The sequence below is a fragment of the Pseudorca crassidens genome, chromosome 19 (genome assembly GCF_039906515.1).
Source record: "Pseudorca crassidens isolate mPseCra1 chromosome 19, mPseCra1.hap1, whole genome shotgun sequence".
NCBI lineage: Eukaryota > Metazoa > Chordata > Mammalia > Artiodactyla > Delphinidae > Pseudorca > Pseudorca crassidens.
In genome coordinates, this window is record NC_090314.1 from 19,205,785 (window position 1) to 19,220,495 (window position 14,711).

General features: G+C 49.5%; 1 protein-coding gene across 4 annotated transcripts in view; it reads left to right on the forward strand.

The window, feature by feature from the left end:
• Positions 1–14,711, forward strand: part of NOS2 (nitric oxide synthase 2) — a 122,155-nt gene that overhangs the window by 60,686 nt on the left and 46,758 nt on the right. For 3 of the 4 annotated variants that reach the window (XR_010937623.1, XM_067716643.1, XM_067716641.1), the window contains exons 2-4: positions 4,555–4,725; positions 4,840–5,008; positions 8,632–8,804. Coding sequence is in view for 3 of the 4 variants with exons in the window: in XM_067716643.1 (XP_067572744.1) it covers positions 8,695–8,804 (110 nt within the window). In the remaining variant the exon portion in view is untranslated. Of the gene's footprint in view, positions 1–4,554; positions 4,726–4,839; positions 5,009–8,631; positions 8,805–13,386; positions 13,510–14,711 lie in introns of those variants that run through there. The other variant, XM_067716642.1, reaches the window with a different exon arrangement.

Below are 14,711 nucleotides of genomic sequence, written 5' to 3' on the forward strand. Positions count from 1 at the left end.
ATGAAGTGGAGCAGAGACGGATTAGAGGGCTGGGGACGGGGAGCTGCTGGGAAGGATATTCCAAGCAGAGAGAACAATGTGTGCAAAAGGTGTGGCTTGCTGGGGAGCTCCCAGAGAAGGGGAGAACCTTGAGGCTGGGACCAGGATGAGGCAGGAGAGGCAGAGGTGTCAGATGCCAAAGACCAAGTTTCCCTCCTACAGTAGCGTGGGAGGAATGTTCCCCAGGCAAGAAGAAATAAAGCATCAACCTCCTCTGAGGGCACTCCTCCAGGCCTGCCGTGCCTGTAATTCCCACAAGGAAAATACAAAGAAGGGTAAACAAGAAAGCAACGATCACCCTTATTTCTACCACTCTTAATATTTTAATATTTTTTCTCACAGTTTTTTATGACTTTACATGATGGGGATTATTCTGTACTATAATCTGATGTTTTTACAGATACATAAACATTATTCCTTGTCTTTAAAAAAATTCTTAAAATACTTCATTTCTTTGACTGTGTAATGGTCCACCATAACCTTGGAGCCTAAAGCTGGACCAGCATGCCTTTCTCGAATGATGATCATTTAGGTTGTTTCTGAGTCTTATACACCATGATGCCCTGAACATCTTTGTGGCCAGAGCCTAGAGTCACATGTGCCTGGTTATTGCTGCATTCTGCTTTTTTGGCGGGCACTTTGGTCGACAAGGCGACTCTCCCAAGAGCACCAGAGACAAGACATGCATGAGCAGGAGAGACTCAGAAAGCCCAGATATCAGCGCTGGAAAGGCTCCAGAGAACCTTAATTGAGAAAACAGAGGCCCAAAGGGCTCACATGGCCCAACCAAAGATACACAGCTATTTAGGGAAGGATCCAAGGAGGTGTGCTTAGCTGGTGGGAAGGCACTTAGAACTTCTCTTTGGATCAGTATCCAACATCCTCAGAGGCTGAAGTTGGGGAGAAAGTGACCAGACACTTCTCTTCCTCCTCTTTTTGGCCTAACCCTAACCCACCCATAGCAGTGTAGCCGGTGCTCTGCCCACATCCTACGTTGCAGTGCACCCTGGGAGCACCAGCTGCCAGCATCTGCATCTCTGGGCCTGAGGGCTTTTCCAGAGCGAAGGAAGGCTACCCTGCCTACAGTAGGCCTTGGGGAGTTAACTCCCTACCCTGCTCCCAGGAGCAGCCTCAAACAGTGATACTCTAGAACCGCTGGGCAAACAGCCAGCAGCCCCGCCCCTCAGGTGAGGTCTGGGTTCTACACTGTTTCCTAGATTTCTCTGTGGGGTTGAATTCCAGTTGCCTGTTGTGGTAACTGGCTTAATAGCGCACACGTCATGGCTTCTTGACCTTCCTCACTCCCCTACTGATGTCTCCTGCACAGTCCCAAGACACTACTTGCACCGGAATCCTTGACCTTTGAAGTACCACACCTCAGGACTCGCCAAGTATCAATCCTGAACCCAGGAAGTAGTGTGGAAGGGCAGAAAGGGGAGGATGTTCTGGGAAGCGCTGACAAGAAATTGGGCCCTTAAAGAAAATTCCTGGCTGGCCTGCCCCCGAGAGCTGGTCAGGTCCTCACTCACTGTGCCCGCGCTGCCAGCGAAGTACCAGGCCTGCGCCAGCCAGCGTAAATCATATTCCAGGGACTCAGCCATCAGAGCCGTCTATACCCTGGTCCACCGTAGGTCTGTCCACCTCAGGTGACAACTGGGGCATTTCCAGCAAAAGTCCCTCTGCTCTGTCACCTCCAAGTCATTCAAGGTGGGACAAACCCAGGTGACCTCAGCTACTGAGCTGCTGGAAGCTGTGTGACTCATGCCCTCCAGTGGTTAGTCAACAAATGACATGGGGCTAAGGGACAGGGGTCCTGTGTGAGACATAGCGTGTAAGAACTGGAGGATCCTTAGAAATCCTCTTCCCAACGCCTTCCTGTGACAGGTGAGGGGCATGAAGCCTAGATAGGGCAAGTGACGTCACAGGTCACACACAGGCACAAGTGTAGAGAAAGAGCCAGACTCGCATGTCTTCTAGTGTACACTCGTTGTAGTTATTTGCATCCTACTTTCATGATTTTTGTCACACCTGCATACCACCTACATTATTATTTGCTTATTTTCCCCTTAAATTGACTCTTTTTTAACTTAAATAAATGTAATTCTAAAACCAATTTTTATCCTTTCCCACAAGTGGAACATCAGTAAATGGCCACAGACAGTAACCACATGAATAAGTACTTCAATTATTAAAATTAAAAAATGTTATTCCGGGTACCGCCCCCAAAGCCCCTCTGGATTGACCACACTTTGGGAACCCTGTCATTTGACTGAAAAGAGACCCCAGGTCACGCATATATGGACCTTTAGCATCATCAGCAAGGGCATCTACTGAGCGCCTACAGTGTGCAGAACACTGAGGTTATATGTGGGGGGAGAGCAACCACGTCACTATCTCAAAGGCGGCGGGTGGTACCAGGGAACCTGGAGGAGGAGGAGAAGGGCCTGCTGGGTATAAGGAGGTCAGGGGCCTGCTGGCCTAGAAGAAGCAGTCCAGCACGAATTGCTGTGAGACCTGGGAATGAGCTACTCTTGGCCTCAGTTTCCCCATCTGCCAGGACAGGAACTCCTAGTATCCACTGAGTGCCTGGCACTTTGAAGACAGGATCTCATTTTATCCTCAGGAAAATCCTACAGAGAAGTTCTTACTGGTCTCTTTTTGCAACTAAAGGAACTGAGGTTGGGGTGGGGTTAAGGGATCTGGGTTGTGACCTCACAGACCCACGTGTACAGGGGGTCAAGATAAGCCTGATTGTCGCAAGCCTTGCGAATCAAACGTTGCAGTGCTTGCCCGAGGCTGCCCGGCCCAGCTGAAGCTGGGGGGCTGCTCCTAAATCCTCCAGGCCACCCCGAGGGCAGGCAGCACATGCCAGGTGCCAAGGACGCTGAGCTGGAGCTCCCTGGAAGAGAAAGGGAGTTCCCTGGATCCAGAGACATAGGGCGTCTCCACTGCGGAGAACGGACATTTAGCATCAATGGAGGTTTAGGCTCTTCCCCTGGCCTAAGGTGCCCTCCTCTGTCCCCTCACCCCACTTAGTCCTTCTGTCCTTCAAGTGACCCCCTCGCCTGAAGAATTTTAGCCTCCTTGAGCCCCTATCCCTGAAGGCCTGGTGCCCTCGGCATCTAAGCAGCACAGCCGAGCACTTTGCAGAGTACTGGAGTCAGTACAAAGCCCCTCAGGGGAGAGCTCCCTGGCCTCGGAGCTGGGAGAGGCAAGTCTGCATTTCTGGCTGTCCAGTTTTGATCCATGGCTCCTTGAGCCAGTGGGCCGCCTCTCTGAGCCTCAGTGCCCCTGCTGCAAAATGGGAACAATGACACTTTCATTGCAGGGCTGTCAAGAGGTTGGGTACAGTGCCGTGCACAAATCCTCCATGCAATCGATGTTTGAGCACCTACTGTGTACCAAGGTAATACAGCAATAAATGTGACAGAGCCCTCCTGTCCTTATGGAGTTTAGGGTATGCTGTAGGGTGGCCCTCCTTCCCCTATTCTGGGAGTGAGGAGGACAAGGGCTGTGTCTTGAGGATCACCCCTTTGCCACCAGCATGCTGAATCCTGCCTAACAGGCACCCCATAAACACATGGCGTAGGGAGAACCCACTTTTGGGGTCTGACAGTTCTGGGTGCAAATTACAGATTACAGTAACTCCCTCAAAGAGCTGGTGAGAGGATTCTAGGGGGGCTTCTGTGAAGCAGAGGCACATGGCAGGGACTCCTCCTTCCTGGGGGCTCTGTGCCAGCCTTGTACTGCACAGAGCTTGCACCAGAGGCTGGCGGCGGTGGGGGGAAGAACATTCAACCCCAGGTGACCCTCAGCTCTTACCTTGGCCTGTTTCCCACCTTCTTCCTGCTACTTTTTTGCCTTGCTCCTGGGGTGTGCTCGCCTGCAGCAAAACGGGCATGCGCACAGGGGCACACAAGGTGGGGGGGTCATCTGGAACCCAGTGCTGACCCCGGGCCAAGCCTCAGCCCTGCGCCTTACGAGCTGAGTGACAAGGAACTGGTTTCTCAACCTTTCTGTGTCTCGTTTCCTTACTCGTGAAGTCAGCATAAGAATAGAACCACGGCAGAGGGCTGCTGGAGGATGGGGTGAGATGACGACTGGAAAAGCTCGGGCCAGCTATAGTTATGAGCAAGTGCTTCATCCACGGTAGTTGCAATTATTCTTATCACGGAGAATTATTATTACAGGAGGGTGGGGAAGAAAATATTTCAAGAAAGGCAGTGGGATATGGTGCAGGACCCTTGCTCCCCCAGGGCTGCGTCCTGGCTCTGTCCCTCACAGGAGGTGGCAGGATGGAGGGGGTAGAAAGGGGGACTCCAGAGTTTTAGTCTGAACACCACCTGACTATGTGATCTAGGACAAGCCATTTAACTTGGCGCTGAACCTCAATTTTCCACCTATAAAATGGGGCTGGTAATAATATTCACCTCACAGCCTGTTGTGTGGATGAAACAGTCGATATATACAAGCGCCTTGCTTAGTAAGTGTTCTCTCTGATCATTGTTTCTGTAGAAAGAGCTTCAAAGTTGCTAATTCCCACTGGCCAACTGGACTGAACCATGTCTACAACCCGGTGTAGAGACAGATCAACTTTATTTGATGGAAAATCAGTCCCAGGATGATGAGGCTGAGAAATTCCAGTGCTGGTTGCTATCGGCGTGGTGCCCATGATGCGCCGGAAAGGTACGGGGGAGGATATTTCTCCACAGCAGCCTTGGAACCTCCATCTGCACCCTCCTGGGGGCCCACGTGTCCTCTGACTGCCCTTCAAGGTGCTCTTTGATTTCTCCTCTGCAGTAGTCACCTGCCACATCCGTCATCAACAGAGGCCCAGGAATGTGGCCTGTTGGGTAAGCTGGGCCAAAGGTGAGGCAGACCCAGAAAGCACAGGACAAGCAGAGATGGAAATCCCTGACAACCTCCAGGATGGGGACCAGCCCTAGATCCCGCAGACTAGAGCTCTGGGGTGAGCATCACTGTTTGTGCCAGGTCAGAGACTGCCTGCTGTGTGACTGTGGGTAATCTCTTAACCTCTGTGTGTCACCATCCTTACTGCTATTTTTACTCCCCTCTTTGCTATTTGCTAATTAAGAGAGTATTGGGATAGTGGTGATGGTTACACACAACACTGTGAATATAATAAAAACCACTGAAGTGTACACTTTAAAATAGTTAAAATGGTGAAGTTTATGTTATATCCGTTTTATCCTAATAAGAAAATAAATAAATGAGTGTAATGTTACAGAGAGAAAGAGAATTGGGAATTTAAAAGCAAATGTTTGTAGTAGAGTGCTGACCCGTGTGAAGAAGGGAACTTTGGAAGTCAGGTCATGTCACCTGCTCGCTCTTTGTCAAAAAGTAAATTGTTCCTCTCTGACCCATAGCAGGGACCAAAATTCTTGTGTGGCCGCCATTTTGCTCCATAGCTCAAAACATGTTCTTGTATCGCATTTACTCACTTTATCTTGGCCACTGTTTCTTTTTTTTTTTTTTGAATTTTATTTTATTTTATTTTTATACAGCAGGTTCTTATTAGTTATCTATTTTATACATATTAGTGTATATATGTCAATCCGAATCTCCCAATTCATCCCACCACCACCGCCCCCCACCCCGCTCTCCCCACTTGGTGTCCATTATGTGAAAAGTCAGGCCCAGAGATGAGAGGTGACTTTTCTGAGGTCACACAGCAACTCAGTATCAGAGCTGTCACTAGAACCCAGGACCTCTCAGGCTAAATTGCAGCCACATCTAAAGCCCAACTGTCATATGTCTGATTGATTAAATAACTGAATAACTGCATTTTCTGAAGCAAAACCAACCAGGTGTTCTGAGGCCAAGCAGATGGGATTCTAGAGGAGTCCATGAATGCCAAGTAGTAGTACCCATCTCACAGGATTGGTGGAGGAGTTAAAGGAGTTAATACATGTATTTGCTGCAGGTATAGTCAGAATATGTGGAAGCAGTTACAGGGAATAGGGTTAGAGTGAGGCAAACTCCTAGTCATCCCTCAAAACCCTGCCCTGGTGTCCTCTCCCCTGTGAACCTTCCCTGAGCAATGCAGTTTCAGCTTCTTCAGGATGCCACCCCTCCAACACTGCATGTGCCACTCGATACAATAATTATCCATTCTTTTCTCTAAGCTTTGTACTTTCTGAACCAGGGACTCTGCATCTCTCCTCAAGCAGTATTAGTTTCCCTGAACTGAACTGGCTAAAGACTAAATGAAGAATGGCTTTGATATATTGCAACTCATCGCAGTCTACTTCTATTTTTCATTCATTCATTCACTCAACAGAGATCTTTGAGCTCTTCTTCATGTCTCTATTTGGTTTTTTTCTATCTTAGGCAAATTCAATTGATTATAATTCTGCATTTAATTTGGAAAATGAGGGAAGGAAATGAATGGATTGTGACAGCAATGTGTTAGGATGATGAGATCAAGGGTGGGTTTTTTTCCCTCCATTTTTGACTCTTACCTAACATAGTTGTTATTTTACTTTTATAATGGAACAATTCATCCCATATAGGAATACTGTATTCGAGGCACTATAATAAATGGAATTATAAGAAAGGATAAAGAAGTTAAAATGCAATTTCTGTTATAAGAAAGGATTTTTTTCCCCTGTAGAAAATAACTCTACCTGCCATGTTCCCCTAGTTTACTCAGAGCTGAAGTGTGAGACATTAGTGACACCAACATCTGAGAGGTCTCTCTGTGCTAAGGGCTTTCCTTCCCTTCCACAAACCTCAAGCTGAATGATTCAGGGACCTGTTGGGAACACTGCATGACCCAGCATCACTGGCCTTCGGTAACCTGGGCATTTTCCAGTGTGTTCCATATTGTCAATATTTCTCAGCTTCATGGACTTCTGCCATGAACTGGAAAATTGAGAGTCTGGACAGAAATTAACCAGAGCACTCCCTACTGAGGAAAAAAAAAAAAAATCCCCCAGACTCTGAAAGTGAGACAACATGGTTTAGCTAAATAAAACCTGGCTCCACGATGACTCCTTTATTGGACGCACCACCCTGCTGGTGAGCCGCTGCCTTGGACCCTGGACCAGGAAGAGGTGCATTTACTGAGGATGCACCACACGGAGTGATGTAACAGCAGCATGAAGTCACTCATAGGCCAGGATTCCCAGTCATAAATTAGCTAACTGTACACCCAGCTGGGGACACTCCCTTTGGAAACAAAAAAAAAGAGACTTCTATGCAAAAACGGCTCCCTGGATGCCATGGGTTGGGTATAAATACTTCTTAGCTGCAGTATAATCATAACTTTGCAGCGAGTTGACGACTGAGGCTCTCTGGCCCCAGGGAATTCAGCATTGCTGGTTTAAAACCTCTCAGCCACCCTTGGTGAGGGAACTGGGCAGTTACAGACGGTTCCGAAGTTCTCAAGGTGAAGGTCCCCCCAAGTTTGCTTGTCAGTACCCTGCAGAGGCAGCACAGCCAGCTGCAAGGTGAGTTGTCTTCATTTCTGGGGAAGCTGCTGTTTTGAGAGGGTTTTGCTTCTTCCTGTTTGAGAAGCCTCAGAAAACTGGGGGACTTTTCTGCCTACAGAGATAAATTGGTAGAAAATCTAAGAAACGCCAACATGAGGTTTGGCCATTTGAACAGGGCATCTTGTTCAGATTTTTTTTTTTTTCTGCAAAATTTGCTGTAGTTGCTACGTTTCAAGGCAAAACTTTTTGGAGAGTGGGGAGTAATCTACTGAGAATTCTTTTTTATATCGATGATACTGTCCAGTCCTTATAACATGCACCTTTTCCCTCCCAAATAAATTTTGTTAAGATAACTGTTATTAAGCCCCTTTTATGGAAGAAGAAATGCATCTTTTAAATAACTTGTCCCAGGTCATGTAACTAGTAAAGCTAGGATTTGAACCCAGATTTGGGAGGCCCTAAGATTCTTACATGGGCCACATCATCACCACACTGCCCCCCAACACAAAGCCTTTTTCCATGGAGGAGGCATGCTGGGGACAAGCCCAGACCAGTCCTGGGCCTGCACTTATGTCTTCTTTTTTGGTCTTTTTTTTTTTTTTTAAAGGAGATGATCTCAAATATTGAGAATTAAGTGCATTTTCCCCCATAAATAATTATGTCTCCCCCATAATAAAAAAGGAGCAGATGACAGCATTGACAACAACTGCAAAACCTGAAAAGATTTAAGGCAGCTATGACTTGAATGCTTTCCCCAGTGACAGGTGCTAGTTAGATCCTGCAGGGACAGGCAGAGGTGCCCATATTTCAATGACCAGCAGGCTCCTTCCCACCTTGCCTCGGGTCAGCAATGAAGTTTGCCCAGTCAGGTCCCATTCAGAAGGCTCACAGGGTTTGTACTTTGTCCTCATGAAGTTTTTCCTTTAGGGAGTTATGTGGCTCTGTCGAATTAAAGTCCATAGGATCCCCACATGCCACACCGAAATAGGAGCAGAGGTTTCAAAGCCCTGAGGAAGTGGCTGTTCAAGACTTACATTAGCCTCTGTACTGATTCTTCAGCAAACTAACCACACTGAGAAGGCCCAGTTCTGTAAACTCTTCCTCAACCTCCCACCTCGGTCTCCTTCTCCTTCCTCAGCCCACGGAGAAGAGCCGCTGAGTTTAAATCCAGAGAAGTGACGTGCTTTGCAAAACCGCAGAGATGGCCTGTCCCTGGCAGTTTCTGTTCAAGGCCAAATCCTATAAGTTTGATTTGACTGAGGAAATGGATATCAACAACAATGTAGACAAAGCCCGTCAGCCTCCCTCCAGGTAAGCTTTTCCCTGCCGCCACTTCCTGCTGGTCTCCTCTGGGTTTCCATTCCCCGCTCTGCCAACTCAGAATTCCTCTCTGCTCCTGGCTTCTCACCAGAGGTCTGTTCTCGCCGGATGCTTCTTGGACGTCCCTATTGGAATTGGATGCGGCCACCGTTTATTGGGCACCTCACTGCACCTGACACTATGTGAAGAAGGAAGGGCCATGGCACAGTCCTGTGGGGAGAATATAGGAAGGGGATATGGAATACCTGCCTTGAGAATGGAAGGCAGTAGAGCCCAGTGGTTAGGACCAAGGTGGCATCCTGGCCAACGTCCCTTTTTTTTTTTTTAAATATATATTTTTTTGATGTGGACCAGTTTTTTAAAAAAGTCTTTATTGAATTTGCTTATTGCTTCTGTTTTACGTTTTGGTTTTTTGGCCGTGAGGCATGTGGGATCTTAACTCCCCGACCAGGGATCAAACCTGCACATTGGATCATTAGGGAAGTCCCTCAACGTCCCTTCTGATTCACCAGTGCACATGCCTCACTGGTGGTTAGATATTCTGAACATCAACCTGGTGAAGGGTGCCAGGAATTTAGATAAACTGTACCCAAACCCTGTGCTGGGCCTCGTTCATTGGCTCTGAGCTATCTCTCGCTGGCTCTGTGACCTAGGGCAGGGGAACCTCTCTGAGCCTCAGATGTTCTCATCTGCAGTCAGGGGAACCAATGTAACCCATCTTGTAGCATTTTGAGGATGAAATGAGAGTGGGCGTGTAGAGCAATTAGCAGTGTGCCCACGCAGAGCAGGTGCTCAATAAACGCAAGGTTTATTGTAACCAAACACTCACTTTGGGCCAGGGCCATCTAGGGCACTTCACAGGTTTTGCTGCTCAACTGACCTTCACTGGGGCTCTGTGAAGTACAAGTTATTGTCTCATTTTACAGTTAAGGAAACAGAAGCTTTAAGTAAGAGTGGTGTGACTTCCCCCAAAGTTACCTGACTGGTAATTACAGAGTTAGAATTTCTTCCACCCCCTTGCACTTTGTAGGAGAAGCAAGCCTGCAGTAGAACCGAGAGAATTACTTGGCCAGCCTGCCAATCAGTGGACAGGCTTCCAGAGCTAGGAGAGTTCATGGCCTTGGTCTCGAGGTTGAGGCTTACTCCAGTGGAAAGACAAGTCCACCTGTGATAACACCACAAGAAGAATCAAATCAAAGCCCCAGGCCACACAGGGCCACCACACAGCCTCCCAGCCCCACGGCCCCAGAGGAGCCTTTCCCCTGGACTACACTGGGCAGGGCGCCCCTTGCAGGCGGGCAGCTGGGCAACCCAGAAGAGCAGCGCACGTAAGCGCATGGGCTTGGGGATAAGCAGGAGGCTTTACTACTTAATAGCCCTGGGAGTCGGCGCCCCATAAACGGTACTTGTTGCAGTCATCAGTGTTGTTATTGCTATTGGCAGTAGGACGAGGTTGAGCAACGCCAACATCAAACAGAGCGGCCTCTAGGAGCTTCACAGGAGTGAGCGGCTCCGTGTGGACTTGGAAGGGTGGGTAGAATGTGGGGAGGTTAAGAGAAGTAGCGAAGACGTTCCAGGAAGGGGGCAGGGTGGGCAAAGTCTCAGAGACAGAAGCAAGCATGACTGTGCTGGGGCCTGGGGTGGGGCTTGGGGGCTGGGATAGGAGAGGCCAGGCTGGAGCCCGGGGGATTGAACGCAGAGCAGGGGATTTGGATTTTCTCTGCTTGGCCACGGGGAGCCATTGTAGATTCTTTAGCAAGATTGTCAAGGTATAGCGTGTGGGTTGAACTAGAGGAGAGAACGTTTGAAACCAGGCGGTATGGGCTGTGGTGGCCAAGGTGGCCAAGAGACCAACAGATGAGAACGCAGGGTTGGATGGCCTCTAGATGCCCTCCTGGCACTGCAGACTCAAATGCTGCAGACTGACAGCAGTTTCATCGCTCCTCCTGGGGTCTCTGGAGGGCCTGAACCCCAGAAATCTGCTTTGACTCTTCTTGGTCATCCCTTCCTTCTCTTCACCTCATGACTGCAGCCCCGGCCGACTGGCCTCCCCCAACTGCAGCCCCCACACTGGTTCTGACCTCTCTCACCCCAACTTGACTTCTAGCAGGTCATGCTCCTGCTCTAGAGTCTGCAGTGTCTCTCCATTGCCCATCACTACACTGAGGCTTGACTGCAGGGTTCTGTACGATCACCCTTCCCAGACAGAAGGTCCATCCCACCTGCCCAGCCCAGCCTTCCTCTGTTTCCCAGTGCCTGTACACGGCCCATTCCTCCTTTGATTCATCCAGACCCAATCCATCCCCTATCTTTCAAGACCATCCTGAATCCCCCTCCTCCCCTAACCCTTACAGGGTGGCCTACAGCCTTCAGCTTTGAATTCCAGACCCTTTACTAGCACTGTCTTGTGCTTTGGGACCATTCAGGACACCTGAGCTGTAGGTTGACCTGAGGCAAACCAGCTGACTTACCCCAAATTTTTAAGCTGGGCTGGGCTGGCAGAAGTGCTCAAATCAGATATGAGAGGTGACTGAGAGAAAATATCACACGTCAATTTATTTAACAGTCCTCCCAGCAATCAGTGAGGAAGGAACTTTTGTTATCCTCCTACTGTAGCAATGAGAACGCTGAAGGCTAGAAAGTTTAAGTAATTTTTGAGATCTCACAGTTAGCAAATGACAGAGCCAGGAGTAAAACCCGGGCAGCCTGACTGATGACCACTACACTGGCTGCCCTGCTTTTAGTCCTAGGCATGTTCCAGCCCATTAACAATGATTTGCTGAGGGCCACTCCTCTGGCACTGTGCTGGGGGTCATGGGGCTGTCGGTGAAGCCCTTCTATTATCAATTAAGTAAATAATAAATCGATCCACTTATTCATTGCATAAACAGCAGCTATAAAGAACAGATAATGTTTATAAAGTTCTTATTACTGTGTCAGTAATGAGGCAGGAACTGTTATTAGCCTTATTTTACAAGGTTGAGTGACTTACTCGAGGTCAACATCTGGAAAGTGGTAGAGCTGAGGTTTGAACCAAGTCTAAACTCATAACCTCTACACTCTATGGACTCTCTCTGAGGGCCTGCTGTGTGCTGGGCTGAGAAAGGTACAGAGAAAAGAGATCCAGGTCCCCCTGTCAGGGAGGGAATGGGGAAATGATACCTTCCTCACTGGTTTGGGGAGGAATACACAAAAATTGGGAGTGAGGTTGGGGTGGTACAGAGAGGTAGACAGGAGTTTACAGGAGAATTTGGGGGCACTGGGATCTATTCTGGGGATGCTGCAGGGGGCCTGGCCTGGCTGTAGTGTGTGTAGGGGGGGAGCAGGGGTGGGGAGAGGGCTTTAGAGAGGAGGTAGGCCCAGCTGGACTGCACCCACAGTGGGATGGGGTGGTGGGGGGAGGATGTTACTGGAAGAGGAAGCAGCAGCACAAAGGGGATTTTATCCTGAAAGCAGTGGGAGCCAATTAATATGTTTTGATCTTGAAAAGTAATTTTAAAATCCATTCAGGTGTAATAAGACCAAGAACTTTATATGGGAGTAATGGTTCCATATTTTGTGTAAACAAATGATTAGGAAGTGAACATGGGGCATATGTCTGTGTTTTACAGACAAAGGGAAATGTTGGGAACAGCTAGGTGAAGGTAAATGGAATTTGGGACAAAGTCAAGCTGGGTTGCAGTTGGCTCAGAATAAATATGTACCCTCTTTCATTCCACGTTAATTTGGGTTTAGGATTAAATATGCTGGAGTATGTGCAGGAGGGCTCCTTGTGCTCTGGTGTCAGGGCTGCTGCCCTGTGCCCGTCTGGACCCTAGGAGTTACCCTGCTCCCAGTGTAAGAAGCAACGTACAGATGGAGCAAGGTCAGTGGCCCTATGCCTTCCAAGTAATACGGACCAGGAGCCTGAAGGGACCCGAGGGGGCTCCTGGTCCAACTGCCCAGCCACCCGGTCTCCCACTGAAAGTCACCCCCCAGCTGCGACCTTTCTTGGGGCTTCTTTCCTGGAATTGCACTGAACATGCAGGAAAGAAATAGCACTTCCTAGGACATCCCTGTCAGGTGAGAGAGCTTGGGCTGTGGCCCTGGGGCTGCTGTGTGGTCTCAAGCAAGATCCTTGACTTCTCTGGACCTCTGTCTGGGTCCTTCTCGGTCAAGTGGGGATAACAATATCGAAGTGCCTTCTCGACTGGAGTTAGTAAGGGGTAGATGAAATGACAGGAGAGCTTGCTTCATAAACCATAAAGCACTGTACAGTAGGAGTTATTATTATGAACATTACTGTTTTTTCATGGGGAATAACAAACCCAAGGCCGGCCATACCTGCCCCGGGGTCTCAGCCCAGAGAAAGTCCAGTGGCATCCAGAAGACAGACTTCGCTGCGGACGCCAGCTGGAGCGGAGGCGCGGGACGCGGCGGCCGCCTGCGGAGCGGACACTCTGGCCGGGGTCCAGCCTCGGGGTGAAGCCGAGTTGGGCCGCTTCTCCGGCTCGCTCCGCCCCGGGGAGGGGGCTGCTTGGTCCGGCGGCGATAAAGGGGCCGCGCGGCAGGGCGCAGGGCGCCCTCCGAGCTGCGCCCACGCCGGGGACATGCGCGAGGGGCTGGGCGCGGCGTGCGAGGCTGCCCGGCCCCGACTCTGCCGGCTCCTTCGCAGGATCCTCCGGCCGCAGCCAGCCTGCCGCCCCCGCCGAGCCAGGTACTGCGCCGGGCCGGGATCCGCCCTGGGAGGGAGGCGGGCGGCACCGCGCGGGGCCCCGGCTCGAACCCCGGCGCGCACTGCCCCTCTCTGAGCCTCGGGTTTCCGGGGGAAATATGAGGATTGGAATGTTCTCTCTGTAGGATTCCGATGAGGATTTACTTAAAGGGTTTTCCTGGTTTAGAACGCTTAAGGGGTTGCAACTCAGTAGCCACAAAGACCCAGAGAAGCCCCACATGCACCCCTCAGAGGCGCCTGTACGGGCTGGAGTAGGAACTGTGGACGTTTCAGCACTTGGGAGCTTTCTGGATTTTTCAGCCCTGGGGCTGCAACACCCTTTAGGATAGATAGGGTTAAGAGAGCAAAGAGGTTCTTGATTTACAGATAAGATCCATTTTCCAGAGCGCCTCCTTGCCCCGACCCGTGGTGTATGGAGAGGTGGGAGCATGTGGCGGAGTGCGAACAGCAGGGGAATCAGTCCCCAAACGAGCCACGGACTGCAGCTCTGACCTCAGCGTCCTCTCCCTCAAGCGCTTGTGGACAGTGCTGGCTCTCAGCAAGAGCCACGCTCCAGCTCTCCTTTTGATGGCAGGTCCTTAAGGGTCCCTGTTGCCGTGGAGGACCAAGCAGGACCAAGCACAACTGTGGGTTTAGCCAAATTGCACGTGTCTGGATGGATGATGTCATAATTTGGCAATGCAATAATTTGGCCAGAACCTTAATATGCTCACCGGGCTTCTGGGCACCCTATCTTCCAGCAGCTAACCCAAAGAAATCACTAGGGGAGAGAGGACTGTGTGCATAGCTTTGCGTTCATTTTTTCAAATTGAAAAAATTTTCCCAATTATGAAAGGAATTCATGGTCACTGAAAAAAAGTTGGAAAATGCAGACAAAGATAAAGAAAATTCAAATCATCTGTGATCTTATCAATTAATGCTAGTCACTGTTAATATCTGCTAGCATTTCCCCCAGGTGTTTTCCTATGCTTTTGTGCACACACACACACACACACACGCATGCACGCACGCACGGAGCCGGCATCAGACCATGTATACGGTTTGAGGCATTATTTATAATAGTGGAGAAACTGGACACAATCTAAATATCCAGCCCTAAGCGGTGGGGTCAGGCTCACTATGGCCCATCTGTAGAGTGGATTTTTAGGTAGCTTTTTAATATCTGGGAGCAATAGTTACGCTAA